General features: G+C 34.7%; 2 protein-coding genes across 6 annotated transcripts; both read left to right on the top strand.

Annotated features, from left to right (window-relative positions):
• LOC127813717 (BTB/POZ domain-containing protein At5g41330) lies at positions 1-1,710 on the top strand. The gene has a single exon (XM_052354838.1). It carries the CDS (start codon positions 148-150, stop codon positions 1,564-1,566), a length of 1,419 nt encoding a protein of 472 aa, XP_052210798.1. The 5' UTR covers positions 1-147; the 3' UTR covers positions 1,567-1,710.
• A 7,747-nt stretch (positions 1,711-9,457) lies between these two features.
• Positions 9,458-18,685, top strand: LOC127813206 (mitogen-activated protein kinase kinase kinase YODA). 5 transcript variants are annotated; one of them, XM_052354048.1, is made up of 13 exons: positions 9,458-9,629; positions 12,189-12,990; positions 13,141-13,857; positions 14,112-14,199; positions 14,371-14,433; positions 15,170-15,330; positions 15,419-15,494; positions 16,179-16,238; positions 16,321-16,428; positions 16,630-16,845; positions 17,093-17,181; positions 17,627-18,333; positions 18,432-18,685. In XM_052354048.1, the coding sequence occupies exons 2-12, from the start codon at positions 12,437-12,439 to the stop codon at positions 18,186-18,188; spliced, it is 2,694 nt and encodes an 897-aa protein (XP_052210008.1). In that variant the 5' UTR covers positions 9,458-9,629; positions 12,189-12,436; the 3' UTR covers positions 18,189-18,333; positions 18,432-18,685. The 5 variants fall into 5 exon arrangements, with proteins under 5 accessions (XP_052210008.1, XP_052210007.1, XP_052210006.1 ...); XM_052354047.1 differs by having other exon boundaries at positions 16,630-16,857; XM_052354046.1 differs by having other exon boundaries at positions 16,630-16,869; positions 18,435-18,685.
• The last annotated feature ends 7,318 nt before the right edge of the window (positions 18,686-26,003 follow it).

The following is a 26,003-nucleotide window of genomic DNA, read 5'->3' as shown; positions in this document are numbered from 1 at the left end:
TGTCCTTCACTTTCTTTCTTGGGTTCGCGTTTCTTCTGAGCATCTTTGGTACCGTTTGACTGGGTTTTCAGATTGCTTCCTCCCCTTTCTTCAATTCAATCTCTGGTTTCTTCAATCCTTGGTTATTGGGTTTTCAGGGCCTCGGATATGCCTCCGTTTGCGGATTCAGACCCTCCTGCCAATGGCCTGAACAAGAACAAACCCAATTCCAACTCCAGTTCCAATATGGTGACCATTGATGTGGGTGGCCAGCTCTTCCAGACCACCAAGCAAACCCTAACCCTAGCCGGCCCCGCCTCCCTCTTCTCCAGAATCCTCGATTCCTCCGATCAACGCACCGTGCCGTTCATTGATAGAGACCCCGAATTGTTCTCCGTCCTTCTCTCTCTTCTCCGGACCGGCCATCTTCCATCCAGGGCCAAGGCCTTCGATCTCCCGGACCTCATCTTCGAGTCCCAGTTCTACGGCATCGAGACCCTGCTGTTGAATTCCCACTCGAATCCGTCTCAGCTCGATCCTTTTAATCTCGAGAAGTCGTCGCTTTTGCAGCTGAACGGCCGGGACTCGCCGTCGGCGATCTCCACGTTGCCCCATGGATCAGTCCACGTGGCACACGGCAACAAAATCACGTCTTTTGATTGGTCGCTGCAGGGAAAATCCACGATCTTGACCCAGTTCTCGGCGATTGATTCGTTGCTCGCTTTGTCTCCGAGCTTGGCGGCGGCCGGCGCCACGGATTTCTCCGGGTTACAGCTGATTGATCTTGAGAAGGGTTTTGTTAGGGAGACATTGAATTGGGAAAATGTTACTAGGTCTAGTTCAACAGTTCAGGCAATTGCGTCATCCCCGGAATATCTGTTCACTAGTTTTGAGTCTGGCCGGAGGAATTCAAATTCGATCATGGTTTATGATCTGCAAGGCAGTTTTCGCCCGGTTACAGAGATCGGTCGTTATGAAATTTTTGGTGCTGACCTTGATTCAGCAATTCCAGCTACAAAATTGAATTGGGTTTCAAATTACAATTTGTTGATGGCCTCAGGGTCTCATAGTGGACCTTCTGGAGTACTGGGTAACATTAAGCTTTGGGATATAAGGTCCGGAACTGTGGTCTGGGAACTGAAGGAAAAAGTTGATTGCTTTGCGGATGTTGCTGTTTCTGATGATCTTTCGGCATTGTTTAAAGTTGGCGTAAATTCAGGCGAGGTGTTCTTCGCGGATTTGAGGAATATTGGTAGGGAGAATTCGTGGGTTTGTCTTGGGGATGGTAGAAAGGTGACTAATGGGAAGAAAGAGGGTGTTGGGTGTAAGATTGAAACCCGCGGTAACCAAGTTTTTTGCAGTAAAGGAGGGGACTTGGCGTTGTGGTCGGAGATTCAGATAGGTTCTTCAAGGAAAGGCGAACATGGGTCAGAGGATAGAGTCTTCAGAAAGAACTCAATGGGGAGAGCAAAGGATATGGGTGGAAGTAGGATAACCCACTTGCGTTTTGCTGGGAACAAGATGTTCCTGACGAGAAAGGATCAGCAATTTGTTGAGGTTTGGCAGAGTTCAGTTCGGGGATTTTGATCTCAAATGTTTTAGTTGGGGGTGGTTAACACAATTCTATTTATCTTCTTGTTAATAAGCACATTTTCAGCTTTGTAAGTTGGTTGTCAGCTTGATTCAATTGTAGATGATGATATAAATGGAAGATCATGAATTGGTTCCTGATGTTGCCTTTTCAATTTAAATATATGAATTGTTTTCTTTGCAGTTGATTTGTTGGTTAATGTGATCTGGCATAATCATAGAGATTGAATCGCTGTAATGGAAAAGTGGGTTGGCTTTTATGTGTTTCTTCCCCGTTACATGATTCTATCTTATGGAATGAACAAAATTGAAAATACAATCTTCCTTTCATTGTAATGTTGTCGGTTGTTATACCTGTTCTAGTGAGAATGATAGCAAAGGTTGAAATTGTGATTTACTGGTTTGATGTTTGTTTGCTTGTTCTTTCATCAGCTGTCAACCCATGCAAGAATGCTATTACTGTAATATTCAGGGTATTATATATTTGGTTGCTAATATGCGAGGACACGGGAATATGATGAATGAAACTTGTTGAACTATTCTAACAACTTCTAACAGTTACATGTCTCATGAGATGCAAAATTAGAAGAATATCAAGGAAGAAGAGTTGTTGGAAGCTTCCTGAAACTTTTGAGAGTACATCAACTAGGTATTTAGAAAGTAAGCTTCAAAATCATAAAATGCATAGTTGTTTCAAAGTTGACATGATTATTATGAAACAAAGGTGTGATCCATCTTGCTGATTGTTGCTTTGACCATAGGTTATTATCAAAAGTAAGTTGTTTGCATCAACCTGGAATCAGCAATATGTTGAGATTTGGCTAGTTTCAGGAAGGGATATGGTCCATTTGGACCTCCTGTACCTGTTTTGTTTCTATTTATTGTTTATAAATGACAAGCATTAGCAGATAGAAGGTTGCCATTGGAATTTGTTTTTGACTACTATAGAATCTTTATCTACTATGAGCAAAAAGGGTGTCCAGTTCCCATAGTAGTCTCCTTCCTTTTGACTGGGAACTAGAACTGCAATGGTATCTTCTTTTGTTGGCCAGTATGATAATCATTTGTCACATGTTTATTTATAAGTCAATGCCAGGAAATAACATCGAGAAATTTTTGGTCAGCTCTGACTGATTCCCAGGCATTTGATTAATTTGTTTATTAAGATTATCTGTTTCATGACAGATTCTCTCATATGTCTATTATTGCATCATCACATGGATTGTCACCCTGTACTTAAATCTACTATAAAATCTACAATACAGAACATAACAGATTGCTGCTTTGTTTGTAATTAGAGGATATTATTTCAACCATTGCTCTTTGGATATCCAGCAGTTGGATTGAATTCCTGTGATTCAAAAGCTGATTGATTTATTTCTGAGTAATTGATTAATGTGATCACATAAATGGAGCCGTCTTTTTCATTTGGAGTCAGGTTGGTGATCAGAGAAGCCACCTGAATCAGGTAAACTATCAGTTTGGTTGTATCCATGGATATACTTTTTTTGTCTTTACTTTCTTCTGCAGACCCTTTTGGCGACTTTGTTCTGGGAAAAAATTTAAATCACGGCCCCTGTGACTTGTACAGGAATTGCCAAATGGTTCTCTATTTGTGATTCACAATGCGATATATTTTCTGTGTTACAGGAAGAAGTGTTTCCATGCAAGCATGCAATCAAGTTTCAGACAATATTCGATATGTTCTCCACTGGTTCATGTTACGATCTGGAAATACAGTTGTCCTTTTGCAATGTCCTGCAGTTATAATTAAGGTTTACTTTTTGAGTAGTTTTAATACATATGTGTCCTATTGCCATGTCATGTTTAAATATATGTCATTTAATTTTTATACAGATCTACGTAGACGACCTCACCTGGTGGGATTAAGACTTGATACAACGTCATTTTATTTCACTGTCTTGTTGAATCCAGACTTTGATATTGGCTTTCATATGCTGTTGAGATTGTTGTCTGATTTCAAAGTTTCAATAAATTTTTACATCGACATTTTCATTTATCTTCACCCGTATTAACAGGATTAAGACTTCTGATTGTTGTTGTTTTGTTGTTACTTAAATCTCCAAAACGAGTTTGCAGTATTCTGATCTTCAGACGAGGTACAACTTCCTAAACATATATGGCCTTGAGTAAAGTAATTTCTAGGCTTAATTGCTTTTGCAGTCTTCTTAATTTAACTGTTGTTCCCTTTTTCCCCCCATAGGAATGACTTCAAATTCCTCAATTTCTCCATTCTTCTCCAACTCCAGTTACCACCTCCAGAACTTGATCATCGCCATTCAAGCATCATATTTGGAGTTCTTCCTGCAACGTTTGTTTGTTGGCGTTGTCGTTACTGGTGATTTGATTTAACGCTTCTGCGCTTTTGCTGATTTGCAAGGAAGATGAAGAACATGTTCTCTACTACATTCGAAATCTCTGAATTCTGAATCCAGAGCAGATGCCATCTTAGTCCAGAACACCCTGATGCCAAACAGTCATCGACACGCTCTTAGAAACAGAACAAGTTCGACTAACAGACAAAGGGGTGGCAATGGTTTTTCTCAAACCTTGGGACGAAAAATAGTGGTTTGAATGGAAGATGAAATTACTGGGCAATCTATTGAAGAGGAGGGAAGCAAAGGGGGTTTCTTTGCTACACATGCACAAGGTATGTGTACTGATTTCGCTTTTGCTGGGTAGCTTCCTGTTCCTACTTATAGATGGTTGCATAGTTGTAGTTTGAAGTCTTTGGTTTCATGCCAAATTGTTATTTTCCCAAAGTAATGAGTTTGAGGGCTTCACTTGGCTGCATTTTCATCTACAAGCTGCACAAATATCAAACATTAATCTAACTAGGTGATGTTGCAAGGGACCAGGACCTGTAGCACCACGCGCTAGACTTTTTGCAAATATGGAGCTATTGTTCCCTGGAATAGACTCTGATGGTTAAGTTAGTACTCGGTACACAAAGAGCAAGTAGTTGAGCAGAATAGTGACAAGATTAGTATCTGAACCTCCTTACTTTCTTGAAGGATTAATGCTTATATAGTTCGATGATGGATAGATCGAGTGTGATCTATGGCAGGATTTCCTCTGCGATTTCTGGGTGTAGCTTTTGATTGTACCCAATCTGCAATTCTCAAAAAGTCCAAGAGTCCATTCCTTCGCTAGTCAAAAGAGATCGTGACACGTGACACCTTTCGATAGAGATCACGTGCCATCCCATGATTGGTCAGTTGCGTAAAGAGAGGTAAATAAAGTACTCGTGAGATCAATCACATAAATTTTAGTCTGTCAATCATCTCTATGCATAATCATATTTTTCTAAAAACATTATATCTCAAGTAATGTGCAAGCGAATGTCTTCCTTTATGTCCTTTGCTACGAACTCTTTATCATTCTACCTAGTCTCCCTACAACCACATCCATCGATCTTCTTCTCAAATGTCCAATCCGCAAGCTTTCATCTTTTAGTTTTGTTCATTCCATGTGTATTATTTTCAATATTATCTCTCTTTTTTTTTTTTTTTGAAGAAATGAATTGAAGGGGTAATGCTAATCATTGTTAGGGCAATGGGTAGGCAATGGTAAATGCAAGATAATGTGCATTTATTATATTTTATTTTTAAGTCCAAAATATAATATATTTATCGTCAATCAATATAAGTATTTACACAATATGTATCTATTATGCTTTAACTATTACCTTTTTTATAAAAAAAAAATTAAGAGTTAATTCTTTTTTTTAGTTTTGAGTTTTGAATTTATTTTTTATTTTATATTTTAAGTGTCTGTTTTGAAATTGTTGAAAATATATTCTTTTTATCTGTAGTATTTTTTGCGTTTTAAAAATTTTGAACGTATTTGTTATTAAAACAGTCAAAACGACTTTTTATTATTTTAAGTTTTTTTATAATTTTTTTATTTTAAAAAAATTAAAAATAATCTAAAAACAATAAAGAGAAGAGGACTTTAATTTTTAAATTTTAAGATGGTACTTCCGTTGCGTTCTTTTTATTTTTTAATTTTTTATTTTAAATTTTAAATTTATTTTAAATTTTTTATTTTAGTAATTTATTTTTAGAAAATTGAAAATACGTTGTTTTTGTCATTTCAAAAAATTATTTTTCAAAACAGAAAATTAGAAAACGTGTTTTTTTTGAAATTTTAAAAATAATTTTTTAATAATATTTTATTCAATAAATTAAAAATATTTAATGTTAATATATGATTAAAAAATATATACATTTTTAAATTAATGAATTTTGTAATATTTTTTATTATAATAATAAAATATGAATAAATAAATAACTAAATGTGTTTTGAGTTTAGAGTTTGTTTTGAACGAAAACACTCAAAATAATTTTTTGTTGTTTTGAGTTTTCTTTATAATTTTTTTTATTTTTAAAAATAGCAAAGAGAACATATTTTTATTATTTTAAAAAATAAAAATTAAAATAACTTGAAAACAGTATTGAAAACGCGAACTTAATTTCTTATTCACTCTTTTTAATCTCCCATATCATAACAATATCATATGCAAATAAAATAGGTAGAGACAAAGAAACCCATTCGATAAGATCAAAGCTTACTTCTAAAATTAGGAATGATATGATAAGTCAGGCTAACGTCACCACGGTCTAGATAAGTAAATATATATATATATATTTTTAAATTTCATAATTATAAGTTAGAATTATTCACTTATTGGAAATATAAAAATATATTAAAGTATACTTTAGTTTTTTTTGTTTTCTTTTAAATTTATGGACTTTATAACTTTTAATTTACTAACATTTGGGTAATAAAAATAATTTAAAATATCATTCGATACGATCAAATCAATATATTATATCTTTAGGGGATGTTTGTTAACTAAGATAAGATGGCGAAAAGGTTAGATATTGGAAGTATTCCGCATGTTTGATATTTTTAATGTGTTTGTTAACCTTATTTGATTATTTTCGAAAAAGGTCTTACGTGATCTCTTATCTCTCCCTTTCAAGATAAATTTATTTGACATTCTCTCTCGGATAAATTTATTTTGCTCTTTCAAGATAAGGCTGAATTACTTATCTGCCCCTTGTAAGATAATTAATGTCATTTAGTGCATTTTAAAGATTTAAATTTATTAAAAAATCTTATTTATTTAACTCTTATAATTAATATTTTTTAATATATTTTTAAATTATTATATGTTTTGACAATTTTTAAAATTTAAATGACATTATTCATTTCATTGATTTTTAAAATTTAAATTTCTCTCTCTCTATATATTTTATTTAACTCTTTTCAACTCTTTTTAAATTTATTTTTGGACATGAATTTGAAAAATAAAATATTATTTTTAATTTTAATCTTAATTTTTTTGACAATTCATATTAATCATAAAATACTATTTTAATCATAAATTTGATAATAGGGATATTTTGGTAAAAAAAAAAACCCTTATCTTGGTGCTTATTATATGTATTAACAAACACATAGAAAAAAAAATACAATTATCAGTGGATTCTAAAAAATTTAACAAACAGTCTGATAGAAATCTTAGAATGTTTCTCGACCTTATCTTGATCATTCTATATCTTGATCCGGAAAGTATCCCAATCTTATCTTGATACCACCTTATCTTGCTCATTTTAACAAACGCCACCTTAGTGTAAGAAGAAGGGACTGATTTGTACCATTTTTTGGGCTCTTCTCTTGCTTACGATGGTTACCCCAAAATAATTTGTATACATTTAAAATCATAAATTATAATTTATGACTTATTTTGAAATAAAATAATAATATAAAAACAAAATCTAGAGCCAGACAGCCCTATTGACGAGCTTGTCGAATGGGGCAAAATGATAAAATTGCCCCAGCCCATTTTGCAAATTTATAAAGTGAGTCATTACCTTGCTCCCTCGTCTCATTTCCTATGGCCACTGTCTTCGCGCCTCGCTGTCATGTTGTCACCGTCTTGCTTCCCTTGCCTCGTCTTCAATATCTCGCCAACCGTCATTGCATCTTGAAGATGCAACATCAATCTGCGATGCGAGACGACGATGACAGCAATGTGATGGAGACGAGGCGAATGTAGCGACTAGGCAATGGCCATGGGAGAAGAGACGAGAGAGCATGATAGTAACCCAATTTACAAATTTATAAAGTGGATGAAAATAATTTTATCATTTTACCCCGATGAAATTGTCTCTGTCCTATAAAATGATTCATATAAAAATAATAAATAAGGTCCAATGTATCGGCCCACCGGCAATGACACAACCAGTGACGGTTGGTGGTGGTGGTGGAGGAATAAAGAGAAGGTGAGAGGGGAGATCCCCTGCATGCGGGACCATCACGAAACAGTAGAGCTCCCCTGTGGTGCGAACGATCCAACGGCAGATGAGGTCACCAGAATCATAACGTATAGATCACTGTCCCCGACGGACGTTACAATCATACATCATTGGTACGACGTGCAAGTCTTCGCTTTTTCCAATAATAATCATATCAAATCAAATCCATCATTCTAGGCCGCGTTTGGATGGCCCACAAAACTATAAGGTGAAATACAAACCCAACATTTTACCCTCATTATTTAAGCACAAGAAATATACATATATAATTTGATATTTAATTAATATTATTTAATATAATTAAATAACATTACTTATATATAAATTTGTAATTTGAAAAACTTGATAAGTCCTTAGTATATAGGTGATTTTTTGCTCAAATTATTTCACAATCTCTAAAACTCACAATATATTTAGACTTTACCGTGTATAAATAAGTTCGTCGTGAGTTAAATCTTAGAACCTGATATTTTGGATAGACATAAATAATTATATAATCTCACACAGAAACATAATAAAATCCACGATCTTGTTATATTCTAACCTCTTGACTATTTATGTTACCTCAAAAGATTAAAAAATCTATAATTGGTTAAATAATTTTTAATTGTTTGTCAAAATAGTCATTAAAATTGAAGAAAATATATATTTGTTTTAATGCAATAATATCAAGGTATCACTTGGGGTAGTAAAAAGTACAAAAATGTTATGGTAACACTCACTTATGATATTTATTTTAGTAGCACTCATAAGCAAGGGCGAATCTAGTGATGGATTTAAGGAATGGCTGACCCCAGATTCAAAAGCCATTTCAGCCTCCAATAATCCAAATCCCATGACAGATTTAGGGGAGGGCTAGAGCGGGCACGTGCCTACCCCCCTAAATCCGCGCTTGCTCATAAATTATTATGTTATATTTTATGTCACATTAATATACATGTCACAAAAAAATATTATAACTAAATATTTAAATAATACTTTTTAAAACATCACACTTTGAAATTTCATATTGGATTTGGGTTTTGATATATAGTTTTAATGATGTTTAAATAATTAATCTAGATATAATTTACATGTCATTAATAGATTAGTATGAACAAAGTATACGTCAATAATTTCAAATAGACTCGCGGATCGAACACACGAAATGAGTGAAATTTAGTCAACGAGTAACACTAACCTACAAATATCACATAACAAACTAATTCGACACCTCGATAATTAAGTGCCAAAATAAGGGTAAATACATAAAAATATCTATGTACTTTATAAAAAAAAAATTGTGTGATACTCAAAAATTTTTAAAATAATTCTTATACATCTCTACTCTAAAAAAATAAAACTATTAAACATGAGAGTTAATTATATAAATAAAACACCATGTTTGTTTATCGATTTGTAAAAGTTAATGTCGAAATATAATTTATTAAATATGTCCTAACGAGGGTCTTTAATAAAATAAAAGAAAATCAAATAGGGAAAAAAAGTTAATTGGCCAAACCCGCCGTATACTTATTGAGTTTCTCTCCTATATCTTTGGCTTTCCCTTTTCACAAGTTCCAAACAGAGCCTCTCTCTCTCTCTCTCTCGTTCGTTTCATCTTCCATCCCTTTCTTCTCTGTCCGCCTTACAGGTTGCGTTTCGCCTTCTCTGCGGCAACTGACACTTGGAGCAGACGACGAGTTACGTCCGGTTCTTCTCCCTCTCGCTCCGGTGAGTCCGTCGCTCGCCGAGCTCGATTTCAGTAGCTCTAAAACTACGAATTGCATGTATCAAGGCGAGGTTTGTGTGTGTATAGTTAATGCTTTGCTTAGGGTTTTGTATCAGTGGAGAAGTATTAGTCACTTTATCTGGAGACTATTTTGTTGCTTCTTTGCTCCAATTCGGTGGATTTCGAGGTCCTGCGAGCTACGTAGCTTCGACTTCAGGTGAACCAAACACTTTTAGACGTATAGTATGATATCTATCGGTCCTAGAGTGGATTGGTTGGAATTGTATATCTGTGAGAAGATACCGTGCTATGGATTCTCGAGTTTGAGTTTGTTGCCGTGCTGTGTAACCTGGAAATGGATGCCAGAGTTTGGATCCGTTTCGGTTATGATTCACTGTTGCAGCAGAAGTTACAGTTTGGAAGACATGCGCTCTTAGTTCAGCTTTCTTTGTTACAAGTAATGGAATGTATAAATTTGGTTGCTACAAACATCTGTCATATGTAGGTGGATAATGATCGCGCTCACACTAGGGATACGTGGATTAAATAGATCTGGAGGAGTTGAATGTGAAAATGAGAATCTTGAGTACTTATGTGTATGGCGGTGAATCACGTTGAAGGTTAAGTCATGCATTAGTCAATAGCTGTCAAACTTTACTTGAATAATGTGGTGATTTATAGTTTAGGTTTCAGGATTGGTGCTACTTGACTTGGTATCACAATTTAGTGCAACTGAAGAACCAACTTGAGCTAAGTACGAGTTTGAGGAATTTAGTGGACCTGCATTTTAAGTTCGTTATGTGCTTTGTAGAACATATTGTATTTTTGTGATATAACTGCAAAAAACTACCTGTAGTCAATCCCACCTACTGGGATTAGGGGTCGTAGTTGTTGTTGTTGTAGATGCAGAATCGACTTCGCTGTTTATGTTAGCATTTGGATCAGGGGTTAAGTGTTGTAGCAAATTGACATTCTTCCGAGAAACATTTTTAATTACCTAACCAGGTTTGGGAAAGGAGTGAGTTCTGCATTTGGAACTTCATTCAAGGGGTCATTTCAGTTTGATATGTTTTAAACTTAAGGATCGCAGTGTCCATCCATGCTTGTGTCAGTGATGGCACAAGGTGGTATTTAGTCAGTTGATTTGTGAGGTAAAACCCATGTAGCCAATCTCACCTAATGAGATTAAGGCTTGGTTGTTTTTGTTGTCATTTTATTTTATGCCAAGAGAACCTAAGACATAGTCTTGAGGTAGAACCCATGTAGCCAATCTCACCTATTGAGATTAAGGCTCGGTTGTTTTTGTTGTCATTTTATTTTATGCCAAGAGAACCTAAGACATAGTCTAGAGGGTGAGCCTTGGTAGCACTGCAAGTTTGCTTTTTTGCGACTGTAAAGTCACTGGTTTGAGCTTCTTTTGTTATGGAAGATCACGGATTTGAATAGTGAAAACAGCTTCTTTGCAAAGTAAGAGTAATGCCATGTACAAAAGCGACCCTTTCCTTTCCTTGCCTTTGCAAAGTAGGGAACCTTGTGCACAAGAGATGCCTTTTAGAACCGAAGACATACTTTGGACTCATAATATTATGGAGTTGCCCCAGTCTGAGCTTTACATCATAAAAACAACAATTGCATTATCCGGAAGGCTTTTTGGTTATACATTTAAAATTATCTCACCTAAATGCAACTTTCATGGACTTGTGTTATGTCGGTGTTGTTACACTGAGGATGCACTTATGGCATGTTATGCACTAAAAAACTTAGTGCATCTCTTGAACAAATTTCATCTCAAACTGAATGGACTAGCAAGTTTTGTGTAGCCAGACATGTACAAATTATTAGAAATTTTCCTTTATTGTAACTCTTTAATATGAATATGTTTTCTTTGGTGTATGCGGAGATGTTTTGTATGGCTGCCATGAATATATGCCATAACAACTTTAGAAAATGCTGCCTTTTTTGGCTTTTATATGATCAGTTCTTCCTCCACTTTGTTGTTGCTGGTTTTTTTTTTTTTTGGGGTGGGGGAGAGGGGGTTTATCCCTCTATCTAACAGTTTAAGCCTTTAGATAGAATGATAGTTAACAATTCAACATGGTATCAGAGCAAGGAAAGGTCTTGAGTTCAAACATCACACCTAGCCCAATATTTAAATAGTTGCACGTGTTTGGACCAGTTTTGCAGAAACCCAGCCACATGTGAGGGGGCTGGTTGAGAGAAAAAATAATAGTATGAAATATAAAGTTAATCCTCTATCTACTACCAGCTTAAGCTTTTAGATCATTTGATGGTTAACAATTTGACGTCTATAATCTCTTTATTTCTTTCTCTGTTTTTTTTTTGCTGGATATTTCTTTTCTGTTAGCAAAATGGATTTTCACTCTCATTGCTGATCTCTTTCCTTCATAATGGATATCTTGTGTGAATAATTAATATTTTCATGCATTCTTGTACAACCAAACTAGTAGGGTATTTTAATTTTATTGTAGACTAATTTATATGTATTTTCCATTTTCTTATCTCATTGCTATTAAAGATAATTTTGTATGATTTACGTGTAGGTCCTCCATGCACAGGAATTCTTGAATAAATCATGCTCTGACACTTGAAAGGAGTTGTTGACTTTAAGTTGGATTCTTCCTTATGTAAACCCGTGGACAAACCTGGTGTTGGATATCATTATTAAACACAAGTTCCAGTGCTAGTTACTGCTCACTGTACATGAGATAAATATCAACTATTTGCTCAGATCTAGTTCAGGTGTACTTGAGGTTTAGTTTCTGCTTTTACGGTAATTTGATGCATAATCATGCCATCATGGTGGGGAAGATCTTCTTCCAAAGAAGTGAAGAAAAAAGAAAACAAGGAAACTTTCGTTGGCACCATCCACAGGAAACTCAAGATTACTTCTGAAGAAAAGTCCCGAAGTTGTAAAGATTCTCGCAGAAATTATAGTGACTTTACTCCAGAAAATGGTACTTTGTCACATGTTCAGCTGCAATCACTGTCTCTCTCAGCACAAGTATCACGCTGTGAAAGTTTTTCTGAAAGGCCTCATGCTCAGCCACTTCCACTTCCTGAGGATCACCCAACTAGTATAGGGCATACTGATTCTATAGTTAGTGCACCAGAAAAACTAGAATTTTCCAAAGGTTCCAAGCAGTCCCTTATTCTTCCACTTCCTAGACCTGAGAATCTCTCAAACAAGTCAGAACCTGCATATGCTTATGGGGATTTTGGGACAGCTTCTGTTTCCAGTGATAGTTGCACTGATAGTGATGATCCTTGTGAATCACATCTCTTGAGCTCTCAGGCATCTGACTATGAAAATGGGAAGAGAACTGCTATAAACAACCTTCCCAGGTGGGTTTACTTGTATGCTTATATTAGGGTTTATTTTCAGATGCTACAGTGTTCAATGTATTTTATCCATGTATGTCTGTGTTACCCTTGTCCCTTTGGTGCATTTTTTTCTCTGTTTGTGCCTAACTAAATCTTTTTGCAATACTGAAGTGTAAAGCTGAAGGAACAACCCAATGCTCTGAACCAGAAAAACTCAAAGGACATGTTGAAATCATCTAATGTTTTGTTCGGTAGTCAGGCTCACTTGACATCTGCCAATCAAGGATCTTTAGGCATTCATGTGCCAAATTTAAATATTCCCCACCGTGTTGCTCCCTCCAGTGCTCCAGACAGTTCAATGTCGAGTCCTTCTAGAAGTCCAATGATAGTATTTGGTCATGAACTAGTCACGAACTCTGGTTTCTGGGGAGGAAAACTCTATCCAGATGTAGCTTTGCTTGGGCCTGGACAGTGCTCTAGTCCAGGTTCAGGTCAAAACTCTGGACACAATTCAGTTGGAGGAGATATGTCTGGACAGCTGTTTTGGCCTCACAGCAGGTGTAGCCCAGAGTGCTCTCCAATTCCTAGCCCAAGAATGACAAGCCCTGGGCCTAGCTCAAGAATACATAGTGGTGCTGTCACCCCTCTGCATCCTAGAGCTGGACTAGCTGTAATGGAGACATCCTCAAACTGGTCTGATGAGAAGAAGCAGCAAAGTCATCGATTGCCCCTCCCCCCAGTAACAATATCTAATTCGTGCCCCTTCTCTCCTCCACTACCAAGAAGTCCTGGCAGCGCAGAAACTCCAACTAGCCCTGGTTCACTCTGGAAGAAGGGGCGGCTCCTTGGCAGAGGTACATTTGGGCATGTATATCTTGGTTTTAACAGGTATGTACTATGTACACAAAGGCTGTAATCTTCTTTGTTTTTTGTTACTATTTTTTATAGCTATTTTTCTCAGAAGTTATGGTACAATTCTGGGTTTGATTCTCATGCTGAATATTGGTCTTTATACCTTTTAATTTGGTAAAGGTTATACCATCATTCATATCTGTTGATTCATTTTATGATTCCTATACTATTTTATTGGTGTTTGTCTATGCCTTTGAATGTCCAACTTGACTTTACTGCTCATTCTGTAGTGAAAGTGGTGAGTTGTGTGCAATGAAGGAGGTTGTTCTATGTTCGGATGATGCAAAGTCTAGGGAAAGTGCACAACAACTCAGACAAGTAAGTTCCCTGGGTAGCTATGTTGGAATTTAGCAGTTTGAAGAATACAAATGATATTGAGATATTTTTTTCACATGAAATTGCCTTTGTGCATGTTCTGTAATGAACAAAGAAAAGTTCAGTTATGTAATTAATGTAGAAAAATTCATTCATGAAATTGGTATTTGACAGGAAATTGCACTACTGAGTCACTTGCGCCATCCAAATATAGTGCAGTATTATGGATCTGAGACGGTATCTCTCTGTGCTCTTTGTTGTAGTTTTCCTATTTTTCATTTGATTTTATCAGTTTTACATGCGTGCAATTTTTAGCATTTCATTCTAAAGGTCTTTGCTGCTGAATTTTTTTTGGAGATACCAGTCTTTTCTGCCCATTGATGCTGTTCTCTAGATTTGTGCATTGTGTTATGACATTCAACTTGAGAAAGCTTATTGCTGACAGTTTCTGTATGATTATTATTATTTTGCTGACTACATGTATTGTATACATGAGTATATGCTATGAACAAGCTTAAAGTGCTCAATTGTTTTTCTTTTTTTCTAGTAGCAGCAGTGATTTGTGTGAGATGTATATAATTCTCTTGAATGATTTGTACCATGTAATATGTAGGTATATTCTATGAACAAATTTAAAGTGCTCAATTTTATTTATTTATTTTTTTGTAGTAGCCGCAGTGATTTGATTTGCCTGAGATGGTATACAATCTAAGGCTGATTGTCGCTATGATTTGCATACCTTTATATTGTGATTGTTGTGCAGCTCTTCTAATGTTTTGAGTGAAGCTAGTCTTTATATTATGTTGATTTGATGACATCGGCCTTTTTTCCAGTTTCATTTCTCCTCTATTTGTTTAGGCACTAGATCAAGTGTTATTGCAATGCAGTATGCCTCAACTTGAAAAGTTTACATGAATTAATATGGACACGAACTTTGTTAAGTCTTATCCTTGCCTCTACGTTCTTTCAACAGGTAGATGACAAACTGTACATATACCTGGAGTATGTATCTGGTGGTTCCATCTACAAACTTCTTCAAGATTATGGTCCACTGGGTGAAATAGCTATTCGTAGCTATACTTATCAAATATTGTCAGGGCTTGCATATTTGCATGTCAAAAATACAGTTCATAGGTAAGCTTATTTTGTTTTAATTACTATTTGCTTATATTACTGGCTTGCCAATTTGTTATTCATCTCATAACACATATTTCTAATTCAGAGACATCAAAGGAGCAAATATACTTGTTGACCCCAGTGGCTGCGTGAAGTTGGCAGATTTTGGGATGGCAAAACATGTGGGTTCAAGCATTTCTCTATATTTTCTTGGATATTATTTGGTTATGCATGTTTGAACTTGAACCTGGTCCACAACTTTCATTCCAAAGTCAACATTAGTTTCAATATGAGATAATATTAGGCAAATAATTGGGATAAAAAATTCTGAAGGAAAAAATTTGGAAATGATGAGAATTGTGAAGCTTCTAGCACTACTGAATTCAGGTTGAACATCAACCTGGTCTGAGGACTTCGGAAGAGATCACTCATTCATCATTCAGTTCAATCAGATGAACTATATTATATCATAACATCTTTTTTTTTTGCTTTTTTCTCTTTTTGAATCATGTAGCTAATATATTTTAGATAATTTGCTTTTGTCCTTGCCAGTCCAGATGCATGTTGCAGATCTTGCAATGGATTGGTGGTTGGTGAATCCAGATACATGCTTTATATAAATTTACATAATGTAAAAATGTTGATCTATAAAGTTGCCCTGAGAAAGAGGGGGGGGGGGGGGGGGGGGAAATGTTTCTGTAGGACCCTCCTATATTATGTGCATTGTGATAAGATATTATTTATTGCTCCATTGAAATGTAGCACCTAGGAAAAACTATACTTGTGGTAACCTGGTTTTCATCATTTCATTCACAGACTTGATGCAACTGCATTCTTCTATATAACTTGATCAATCTAATTTGCAGATTTCAGGACAGTCTTGTCCATTATCATTCAAGGGAAGCCCTCACTGGATGGCACCTGAGGTCAGCGTGGTTGAATGGCTTTTGCTTCATCATTCTTGAAAAAGCTGACAAGTAACTTTACTCGATTGCATTGCTTGTTTAGGTTATAAAAAATTCAAGTGGTTGCAATCTTGCTGTGGATATATGGAGCCTTGGGTGCACAATTTTGGAGATGGCTACTGGGAAACCACCTTGGAGCAAGTATGAAGGGGTTAGTGGATTTAATACAATGTTCTTTTTTTTTTAGATTGGATCTAAATACAATGTTTAAAAGTTTTTATTTGTTATTGAACGTGAGCAATGTTGAATCTTTTGTAGCTCTGTTTATCCTACTGGGATCTCATTCATGTTCAAAAATATGCGATTGCTTGGCCATATCTGTCTCTTACATTAGTGCTTGTGGTTCTACAAGGTTGCTGCCATGTTTAAGATTGGGAACAGCAAGGAACTTCCTGAAATTCCGGATCATCTTTCGGATGAGTGCAAGGACTTTGTGATGCATTGTTTACAGCGCAATCCTAAACTCCGTCCTATGGCTGTTCATCTTTTGGAGCACCCTTTTGCTAAAAATGCTGCAACTCTGGAGAGACCCATTCTAATTTCTGGCTCTCCAAGACAACCACCTACAGTTACAAATTCTGTGAGATCTCTAGTGATTGGTCTTCAATTTGTGTGTCAATGTTATCTTTTACTTTCTTTACAGCTTCTGGCACTTATGCCCCCTATTGGCATCCATGAAAACTCTTCATTCAGGCCCAAAGAATAATAATTGTATCATTGCATCTGATACTTCTTGCTAGTCTATACTTCAAAACAAAGCTTTTCTTCTTTTGGTGTAATAAGTATTTTCCATATCTGACATTTGATTTTATTAGGGTGCTGGACACACCAGAAACATATCAAGCTTGGACTTGGAAGGGGTGGACCATCAGCCTAGGCGTTCACAAACTAGCACAGGATTCAGGTCTCTCTCTCTCTCTCTCTCTCTCTCTCTCTCTACATGTGTGTGCGGGTGGGACACAAATGCAAACATGCATGTGTGGAATTAGCCATGTTAAGTTATCCTTGCAGTTTGCTCGTTTTGTTTTCTTGCTATTTTCATTTTTGTTTGATGTATTCCTCTTAAAAAATGTCTTAAATCATCTTACTGGTTTATTATGTCGTACTTCATCTTACCCAACTTGTCGCAACATCTGTTAACGTTAAGGTTAGCTACCAATCATTCTACTCAGGCTGTTATACTACTATCTTCATTGCCCTTGGGATCTAGATTGACTTTCTGCAGGCTGCTTTAATTCTCCATGACCAATTGGATACTTAATGTCTTAATATCTCCTCTGATGGTACCAATTAGGGTTGGTTGTAATTTGTCCAAGGTTGGTCCTGATTAAATTTCTTCTGATCTCCAGTGATACCTGTGCCCATTTCCCAAGAAATATATCATGCCCGGTGTCTCCTATTGCGAGCCCTCTCATACATCCACGATCACCAAGACAAATGAGTGGAAGGATGTCCCCTTCCCCCATTTCCAGCCCCTGCACCCCATCTGGTTCATCCACTCCTCTCACTGGAGGCAGTGGTACCATTCCATTTTATCGCCTGAACAATCTCGCCCATTTCCATGAGGGCATGGGAACAATTTCCAGGTCCCCAAAGAATATCCACCCAAATGCCAGCACCTCCTATCATGACCCCAAGCCCGACATGTTTCGAGGAATGCCACAAGTCTCTCATGGTTTCTGGGAATTAGCGCCATCAGAAAACGCTTTTTCAGGACATCAGTTTGGACAACCCATGAGAGACTTGTGGTTTGGACAACCCATCCAAGGAGACCCGATAGAACCATATGATGGACAGTCAGCCTTGGCTGATCGTGTGTCCCAGCAGCTCTTAAGGGACCATGCGAAGTTGAACACCTTATTGGATCTTAATCCTGGTTCACCGATACTTGGTCGTGCGAATGGAATCTGATTCGCGAAGCCCATAGGTTGCACGATCTGGGACGCAAGAGTTTACCAAATTGTACAGAAGAGACCTGAAGCAAAATAAAATTTGTACTTTCTTGGAACTCGAGAAGACTATATCATGGCGTGGGGTTTTCATGGTCATTCCCTCGGTAAGTAGAACTAGCATTTGCTATAGAGTTTGGATTGAATTTGTTTCGTTTTTCTTACCACAGAACTTGTTTCTTCTTTCCCTCTTCTTTTATTCCAGAAGATGTCTCTTAAGAACTGTGTTTATCATCAAGGATAGAATGCAAGATCACAGGGCACCTTTGGAGCATCTGAACTACATTGGTTTGTTCAGTACCTTTGTTTTTCCTCCTCTTTCCCTAATCCCGGAATAGAACAAGAAAATCAGCTGTACAGAGAGATTGGCCGGAAATAGCCTCTTTGCAGAGTAAAGGTAAGGTCACATATAAAAAAAAAAAAAAAAAAAAACGACCTTTCCTAAGAAAGTTATGACAATGGTTGCCGGAGATAACCCATCATGTACCTGACTGTATGACCAAACAACTCTGTTGCTACCAAACAAAATGCATCGGATCATTTGTATCTATTAAATGTTGACAAAACTTCAACTGTCTCATGTAAACATCCTCTACTAAAGAGAGGAGATGATCTAAAATTTTGTATAATTTTTTTTGTTAAAATGACATGGCAGTCAAGTGTGACAGTGATATTCTTATAATTAGGGTTAATTTTAGTGAGACCTCTAATTTTGACATCAATGAATGAATAACATTATCTCGAATAAAAACATAATCGTGTCGACGAATTCTAGAGTATTCAAGGGGTATAGTACTTGCCCTCCTTATTTTTATACGTTGTATTCTCTTTGAATTACATCATGCATCTAGAGTACTCAAAGGGTATTGGTACTTGTATTCTTTGTTTTTATACCTTGCTCTCTTTGAATCGCACTACTCTTTGTTGTGCTGTATTGCTTTGCTCTCGTGTTGTATTTCATTATATTTTTGCATCACTCTCACAAAGTATCAATCTCTTTGGTAGCATAGGAACTCTTGTTTATTTGTATATAATCGGGTTGGCCAATATGTCACCTTGAGGGGGAGAAGCAAAAGTTTTGAAATGGCCAAATATCATTAAGTCTCCTAGAGTGATGATTTACTTTAAATCTGATACTGTAGTGGTTTTAATATACATAAAAATTAGAAGAATTTATAAAAATATTGATTTTTTCAAAATCACGAACAAGATTCAAGAATAAGATTAAAATTAGTTGATGAAACAAGGGTAGATCTGATTGAGGATTAACCTTTAACAAGAGAGGAAAACATTTGATATATCTATTTATTTGGTAGATTATAAATTGATAAGATGTAAAAGGATAATTCTGCTTAGGTTTATTTAGTATGAATAAGAAAGAATAATCGAATTGAATTCATGAATTTATCATGATCAAGTTATAATTCTCTTAGATAGATGATTCACCTTATTTAGTGAATATTTTTGAGTAGTTTTTTATATATTAAAAAATTAATGTCACCAAATTATTTATTTTTAAAAAATTTATCATATTATATCTATCATGTTGTACCTTTCATGTCCCTTATCCTAGATCCTCTTCATTTTTTATTTTATTTTATATTGGTGTTAGATTTAAATAAAGATGCATATGACCATTTGACAAATAAAGATAATATCATCCGATCACATGAAAGTGCCCTAGATTAATATTTGGTTGACTTCTAAATCTAAAATAGTGGTTTAATGGTAAATGCTTTGCATCAAAACTTAAATCATGATGGGTTATGTGACTTTATACGTCACATGTGATTATTGTGGTATTTTTTGGGTTGACCGTCTTTGTGCGGCTCTTGGTGCTTATGCCCTCGACTATGTCAGAAAAGAAAAAACGTAGGTTGAACTTTTAGCGCTTGCGCAGAACGATAATTGTACTCACAATTCACTGAATTAATAGTCATATTGTTTATCCGACCGCTTGACTTATGTGTTTGAGGCATTATTGTGATATTTCTTCTATTACGTTACGTGATGGGGTCTATGTAGACACTACACGTCCTTGGTGGTTGCATGCTTCCAACTACTATATGGTGAAGCCGTATCTAATTTATGCGGATAATGTATGAGTTTATGGGATTAGTTAGATCGAAAGCTGCATGTTATAAAAGAATTTAATTTTAAATTTAAAATTACAAATTCAGTTATAATTTAATGAAATATAAATTTAAATATATAACCTCATCCAAACCAACAAATCTTTAATTTTGTGACATGAGGAATGGGCTGGCACTAACTAATTTGGATGTTTATTAAATGTTTAAACACTATGGTGGGTGAAGGTGGGTTTGAATTTGGGCCACCCATTAGTCAAAGAAGTGGTTTTTAAACTCATATTAGGTGTGAAATTTTAATTGATTTAATAAATATTTGAAATTATAAATTAAATATTAAACCCATCAAACAATATATAACTTGCACTTATAGAGATATTTCTATTGATTTTTTTTTTAGTAATATTATTATTATTGTTAAGAGTTGTAGTTTTAGTTACTTCCTCCTCAAGAAACAAGTTGTATACTCTTACTTGAAAATGTACATTTTTACGAAGTATTTTAACTACAAAAATTCTATGAGGGCATTGCTTTTATTTTGAAAATTTGATATTTTTTTCTTGTGAGATTAGGTTTTATCGGATTAGCTTAATATTTCATTGTTTGTACTAAACATAAATAACCCTTAAAGCTATTGTAATTTGTAAAGGAAAATGTTATTGATACATAGAAGGTTACACACTTACAAATGATCAAAATACCTCTCACCTAATTACAAATTTACTCTCTATCTCCTTAATCATCTCATTTCTCCCCTTTCCATGGTCGTCTCCAGTGATCTCTTGCCGCCGCCTTTGACTCGTTACTTTGCCTCTTTGTCGACTCATTTACCGATCACAGTTGCATCATTCTTATCGTGAAGAGAAGAGATGATGCAGTGGCAATCAATGCGTGAGAGGCGAGGTGGTGAGAGGAAAGCAATTACAAGCGACCATAGGAAAGGGAGAGATGAGGAGGCCAAGGAGAAATGGAGTAAATTTATAATTGAGTGAGAGATATTTTAATCATTTACATGTGTATATATATTTTAAAGTGTAATCTTTTATGTACAAATAGAATGATCCATTTGTAAATAACCTTGATGGACCATTAGATTAATAGTGGTATCACCAACCTATTTACAGATAAACTTAACAACAAGTCACCTATAAGTTCAAGCGGGCCATGACACTTCAATTTTGGATTGAGTTTTCTTTGAGTCTCAATCCTAATAGACTATTATGTTAAGATAATTTTAACCCTTTTTAATCTTAATTTGTAAAATATATTATACTTGTTAAAGTAGATGAAATTATGCCCTAATAGATAGGGGAGAGGAAAAATTTGATTTATCCAAACTAATAGAACTGAACCAATTGAATTTGTCAGTTTGGTTTAGGTTTTTTTTTGGCACTGTTTTTGTTCGATTAATTTTTCTCAAAAGTTCGATTTTCAATTTGGTTTTTTGGTTAGAAAAACTGAACTAACTAAACCAACTAAACTTTAAAACAATGTTGTTTTAATATTTATAAAATAATGTCATTTTCTTCAGTTCCGTATGTTTTTTATCGATTATTTCAATTTTTTTGCTTTTCTTTTGTTTAATCGGTTCATTTGGGTTTATACGGTTTTGGTTCGATTTTTTCACTTATCAATTAGTTCAGTTTTTCAACTTAATTAGTCGATTCAGTTCAATTTTGTTCTTCAGTTCAATTTAATCAGTTAGTAGATTTCAGTCGGTTTAATTATCGAACTGACTGTTTGCACACTCTTATTGATAAGCAATTATTTTGTTATTTTTATCAAAAAAAAAATTAAAATTTTCAAATTGATGGTTTGAATACCACTACTAACAAGCAATTATTTTGTTTTTCTCATTAAAAAGAAAAAAAATACTAAATTTTATAAAAATAAGATGATTGCTTTAGGAAAAAGAACCTACTTTTCATAATGTATGATAAAGCTAAAGGGAAAAGAAGAGAGCACAAGTCACCATCCAAACAGAAAGCTGTTTCTCAAACTTCCCCTCATTCAATGCTTTCCACTGCCCTTATTGCCATCTTAGTCAAATGATTGATGCCACTTTCACAAGGTATCGGATTTGTTATTGGCACCATATCAAATTTTAAAAAGTATGACTTTTTTTTGGTTCCATATCAAATGTGTTAAAAATTAAAATCACATCATGTTAGGTATTTATATTATTAAGTAATAAAAGAACGATATATTTTTTCCATTATGTTTGTAGGACAATGACCGATTCATCGTATTTGTAACCATTTTGGAGGTCTTATCTCTATATGGCTCATTCTTTCTCCGAATAATTATGGGTCATGTCTAAGAAATTTGGTAAATGACTAGAGGGTTATTGAGACGTTAAAACGACGAAAATACTCTCACACCAATTGCAAAATTAATTGGCTGCCTCCTCTCTCCTCTCTCTCCACTTTCCATGGTCGTCTCTAGCAATCTTCTGCCATTGTCTCACTTTTTGTGCGTCGACTACCATTGCATTCCTCCTTTTTGTCACGGTGGATGCAACGACGATCGACGTGCGGAAGGCGCGGTGGGGAGATGAAGAAAGTTGCTCAAGGCGACCATGGGAAAGGGAGAAATAGAAAAAGGAGACAGTAAGCAATTTTGCATTTTGAGTTAGGGCATTTTTGTCATTTTGACACCTCTCGATAATCTTCTCTGGCAAAGTAGCAAAACTCAACAAATTTAGAATACCCATATCCTTTTCATAGCTCAAGGCAATTAAATTCAAAAAATCTTGAATTTGGTAATTTCAAGTATATGGGTTCCCTCAATTATATGAAAGCATGAAATCTCCACAAGTAAACAATGTAACTTTAAGCATTCAATGTGTTTTACTGCTAATTTATTATACTATAACTCGAATGTCGGAGACTATATCAAGAGAACAAACCCTGTCCATTCTTGCAAATGCATATATCGGGACAAAATTATTGTGATTGACCCCTCATTTCATCATCAAACATGATATGGTATTGATAACTATGTTTTAAACATGTTTTTTGTTAGTTTTATCGTAATGAATGTATTTGTTTTTATATTGATCGATAAAAAATAAAATTGAAATATAATAGATACATATTGTTTTAAAAATAATGCCTATATAATGCTCTTTAAATAAAACCAACTGATAACAAATGTTTAAATTTAAAAATATAATATAATAAAAATATATTATATGAAAATAATGTTTGCTTATAACAATAATTAGCATTACTTTTAATTTTTTGAACATTTGAATCTCAAGTCAACTTTTTATTTAATTTGTTTAGATTAGTTTGATTTTGTTTTATGATTGTTTCGAGTTTAAAATTATAAATTCAATCATAATTAGTTCAAATTAGAATTTGAATAAATTGACCATACATTCTTTAATTAAGGCTCTTTTAGGGGTAAACAATATTTTGATTAAATTAAAATAACTGAACTAAATTAGCTTAAATTGTTGGTTCGGTTCAATTCAAATTGTAGGTCGGTTTAATTCAGTTTTCAAGTTTGAGTGTTTCAATTATTTTTTTTTGGTTCAATTTTTGCATTAAAAAAATCAAACCAATGGAAATATAAAAAATGATGACTTTTTTTTTTCTTTCATTTTTTTGGTGACTTTTGTTCAGTTTAAACATTTATTCGATCGATTTAGTTTAATTTTTAAAATAAATTTGATTTATTCGGTTTGAGCAATTCAATCGATTCGATTATATCGAGGGTATTTTGGTACAAATATCATATGAATTTTAAAATTCACCCAACTAGTTTCTAAATTTTTCAAAATTAACCACAACATTCCTTTTGGTATTAAGTAAATTGACCATACACTTTTAAATATCAATTTTTTGAGCAATTTTTATTCGGTTTGAGCAATTCAATCGGTTCGATTATACCGAGGGTTTTTTGGTACAAATATACATTCATTTCGGTATTAAGTAAATTGACCATACACTTTTAAATATCGATTTTTTGGTCTAAACACTTTTTGATTTTTTTTATTTTTGTAAAATTAATTTGTGGGTTTTATCCAGAAAACCACAATGCACCTAAACCCTATGTAAAAAATGAAGTTAATTAAAGTAAGTTAAGTTAACATTATCCGTAATATCTATTAATTAAATTAACTCAACTCAACTTTAATACAAAATAAAAAAAGTAAAACAAACCGATTGTTATATTCAAATAATAGAATGAGTTTCAATGAACATAAAAGAAAGAAATAAAAAGACGGATCAACCATCAACTAAGTATTCTGACAAACTATAAGCTATATTTTTTAATTTAATCAAATTGATATTAATTAAGATCGTTTCTTATCTAAGGGTATTTTTGTCATTCAAGAAATCTAAAGTTGATTTAACTAAAAATAAACTACTCAAATACTAAAGACCTAAAGTTCAATAGTACTCCATCAATTTACATAACATCAACCATCATATACTGATAATTATCTTCTAACATTATCGACCTTTAAATATTAAATATCAAGTTTTCATAAATTTTACATAACCATAAAAGCTCTGTTCGTTAATATAAACAACGTATTTTTTGATCTCTTACAATACCACAATGAAAAGATAAATTCATTCAAAAAAAGAGAGATTTATCTTGTAACTCAAAATTAACATTTCTCGATGGAGGAAAGGAATAGCGATGGATTCCTATGAAGCACCCAGAAACAAGCAAATTCAATTGGATGACAAATTCTTGTATGGTTCAAGGAAATTAAAGTTTTGTTTCTACGATTTTATCTGTATTGAATTTTTATATCATAATAACTTATATAGTTATGATTCAATTTAGACAACTGACTTTTAATCAGTGAACAAAAACACGGCTTAGGCGACCGCTGGCTGCTGCGATTATGGCCAAATCAGCCACTTTAGGCGCCGGCCTGGCTAGTCGATACCGAGCGATGCCTAGGCAGCCAAGGCGGCCAAATCATCCGCCTGGGCCGCGTGAAGCATTTAGTATAAATTGATTAGAGTTTTGTTTCCTTATCTGTTATCCCTTTCTCTCGTCGATTTCCCCTTCTCTCTCGCGTGCATTGCCACCGACAGTCTATTGCTGAATCACCGTTGTCGTCGCCTCTCTCGTGCTCGCATGCCGCCACCATCTCTTATAGTTGCAGAGTTGCCGTCGGCCCGTCACCACCGTCTCGTGCTCGCACACCGCCACGCCACACTCTGGTTGTCTCTTCTCTTGCAGCTCCACCTTATTCACTCGCCGTCGCCACCCTCTCGTGCTCGCACACCGCCACCCCCTTGGTTAATGGTTGTCTCTTACTCTTGCACAACAGCTTCAGCCTTCATCTTCTTCAATCTTCACTCACCCTTCGGGCCTCCGCCTCATTCGGTAAGTAGTAGCCAACAATAAGCAAGCCCCGTTTTGTTTTTTTATTTTTCTATTATTTAATTTAGTATTTATATAATTATATTAATATCTGATTATTTGTTATTTAAATATTTATTATTTATTATTATTAATGTATTTAAAAAATTAACACTTGCAACTTGCAAGCAAGCTGCCTTTGTTGCTGCTTGCTGTTGCTGGTGCTGCTTAGACTATAATGTGTTAGTTTTTGGTTTTGTTTGTTAGTTAGTTAGTCTAATTACATCAAATTACATCACAAAGTTAAAAAATAAAAAAAAAAAAACAATTTTCTTAGGTCCCACCTAAGCCCC

Source organism: Diospyros lotus, chromosome 11 (assembly GCF_014633365.1).
Source record: "Diospyros lotus cultivar Yz01 chromosome 11, ASM1463336v1, whole genome shotgun sequence".
Lineage (NCBI taxonomy): Eukaryota > Viridiplantae > Streptophyta > Magnoliopsida > Ericales > Ebenaceae > Diospyros > Diospyros lotus.
The sequence above is the reverse complement of the archived record's forward strand: the minus strand, read 5'-3'. Positions and strand labels throughout refer to the sequence as shown.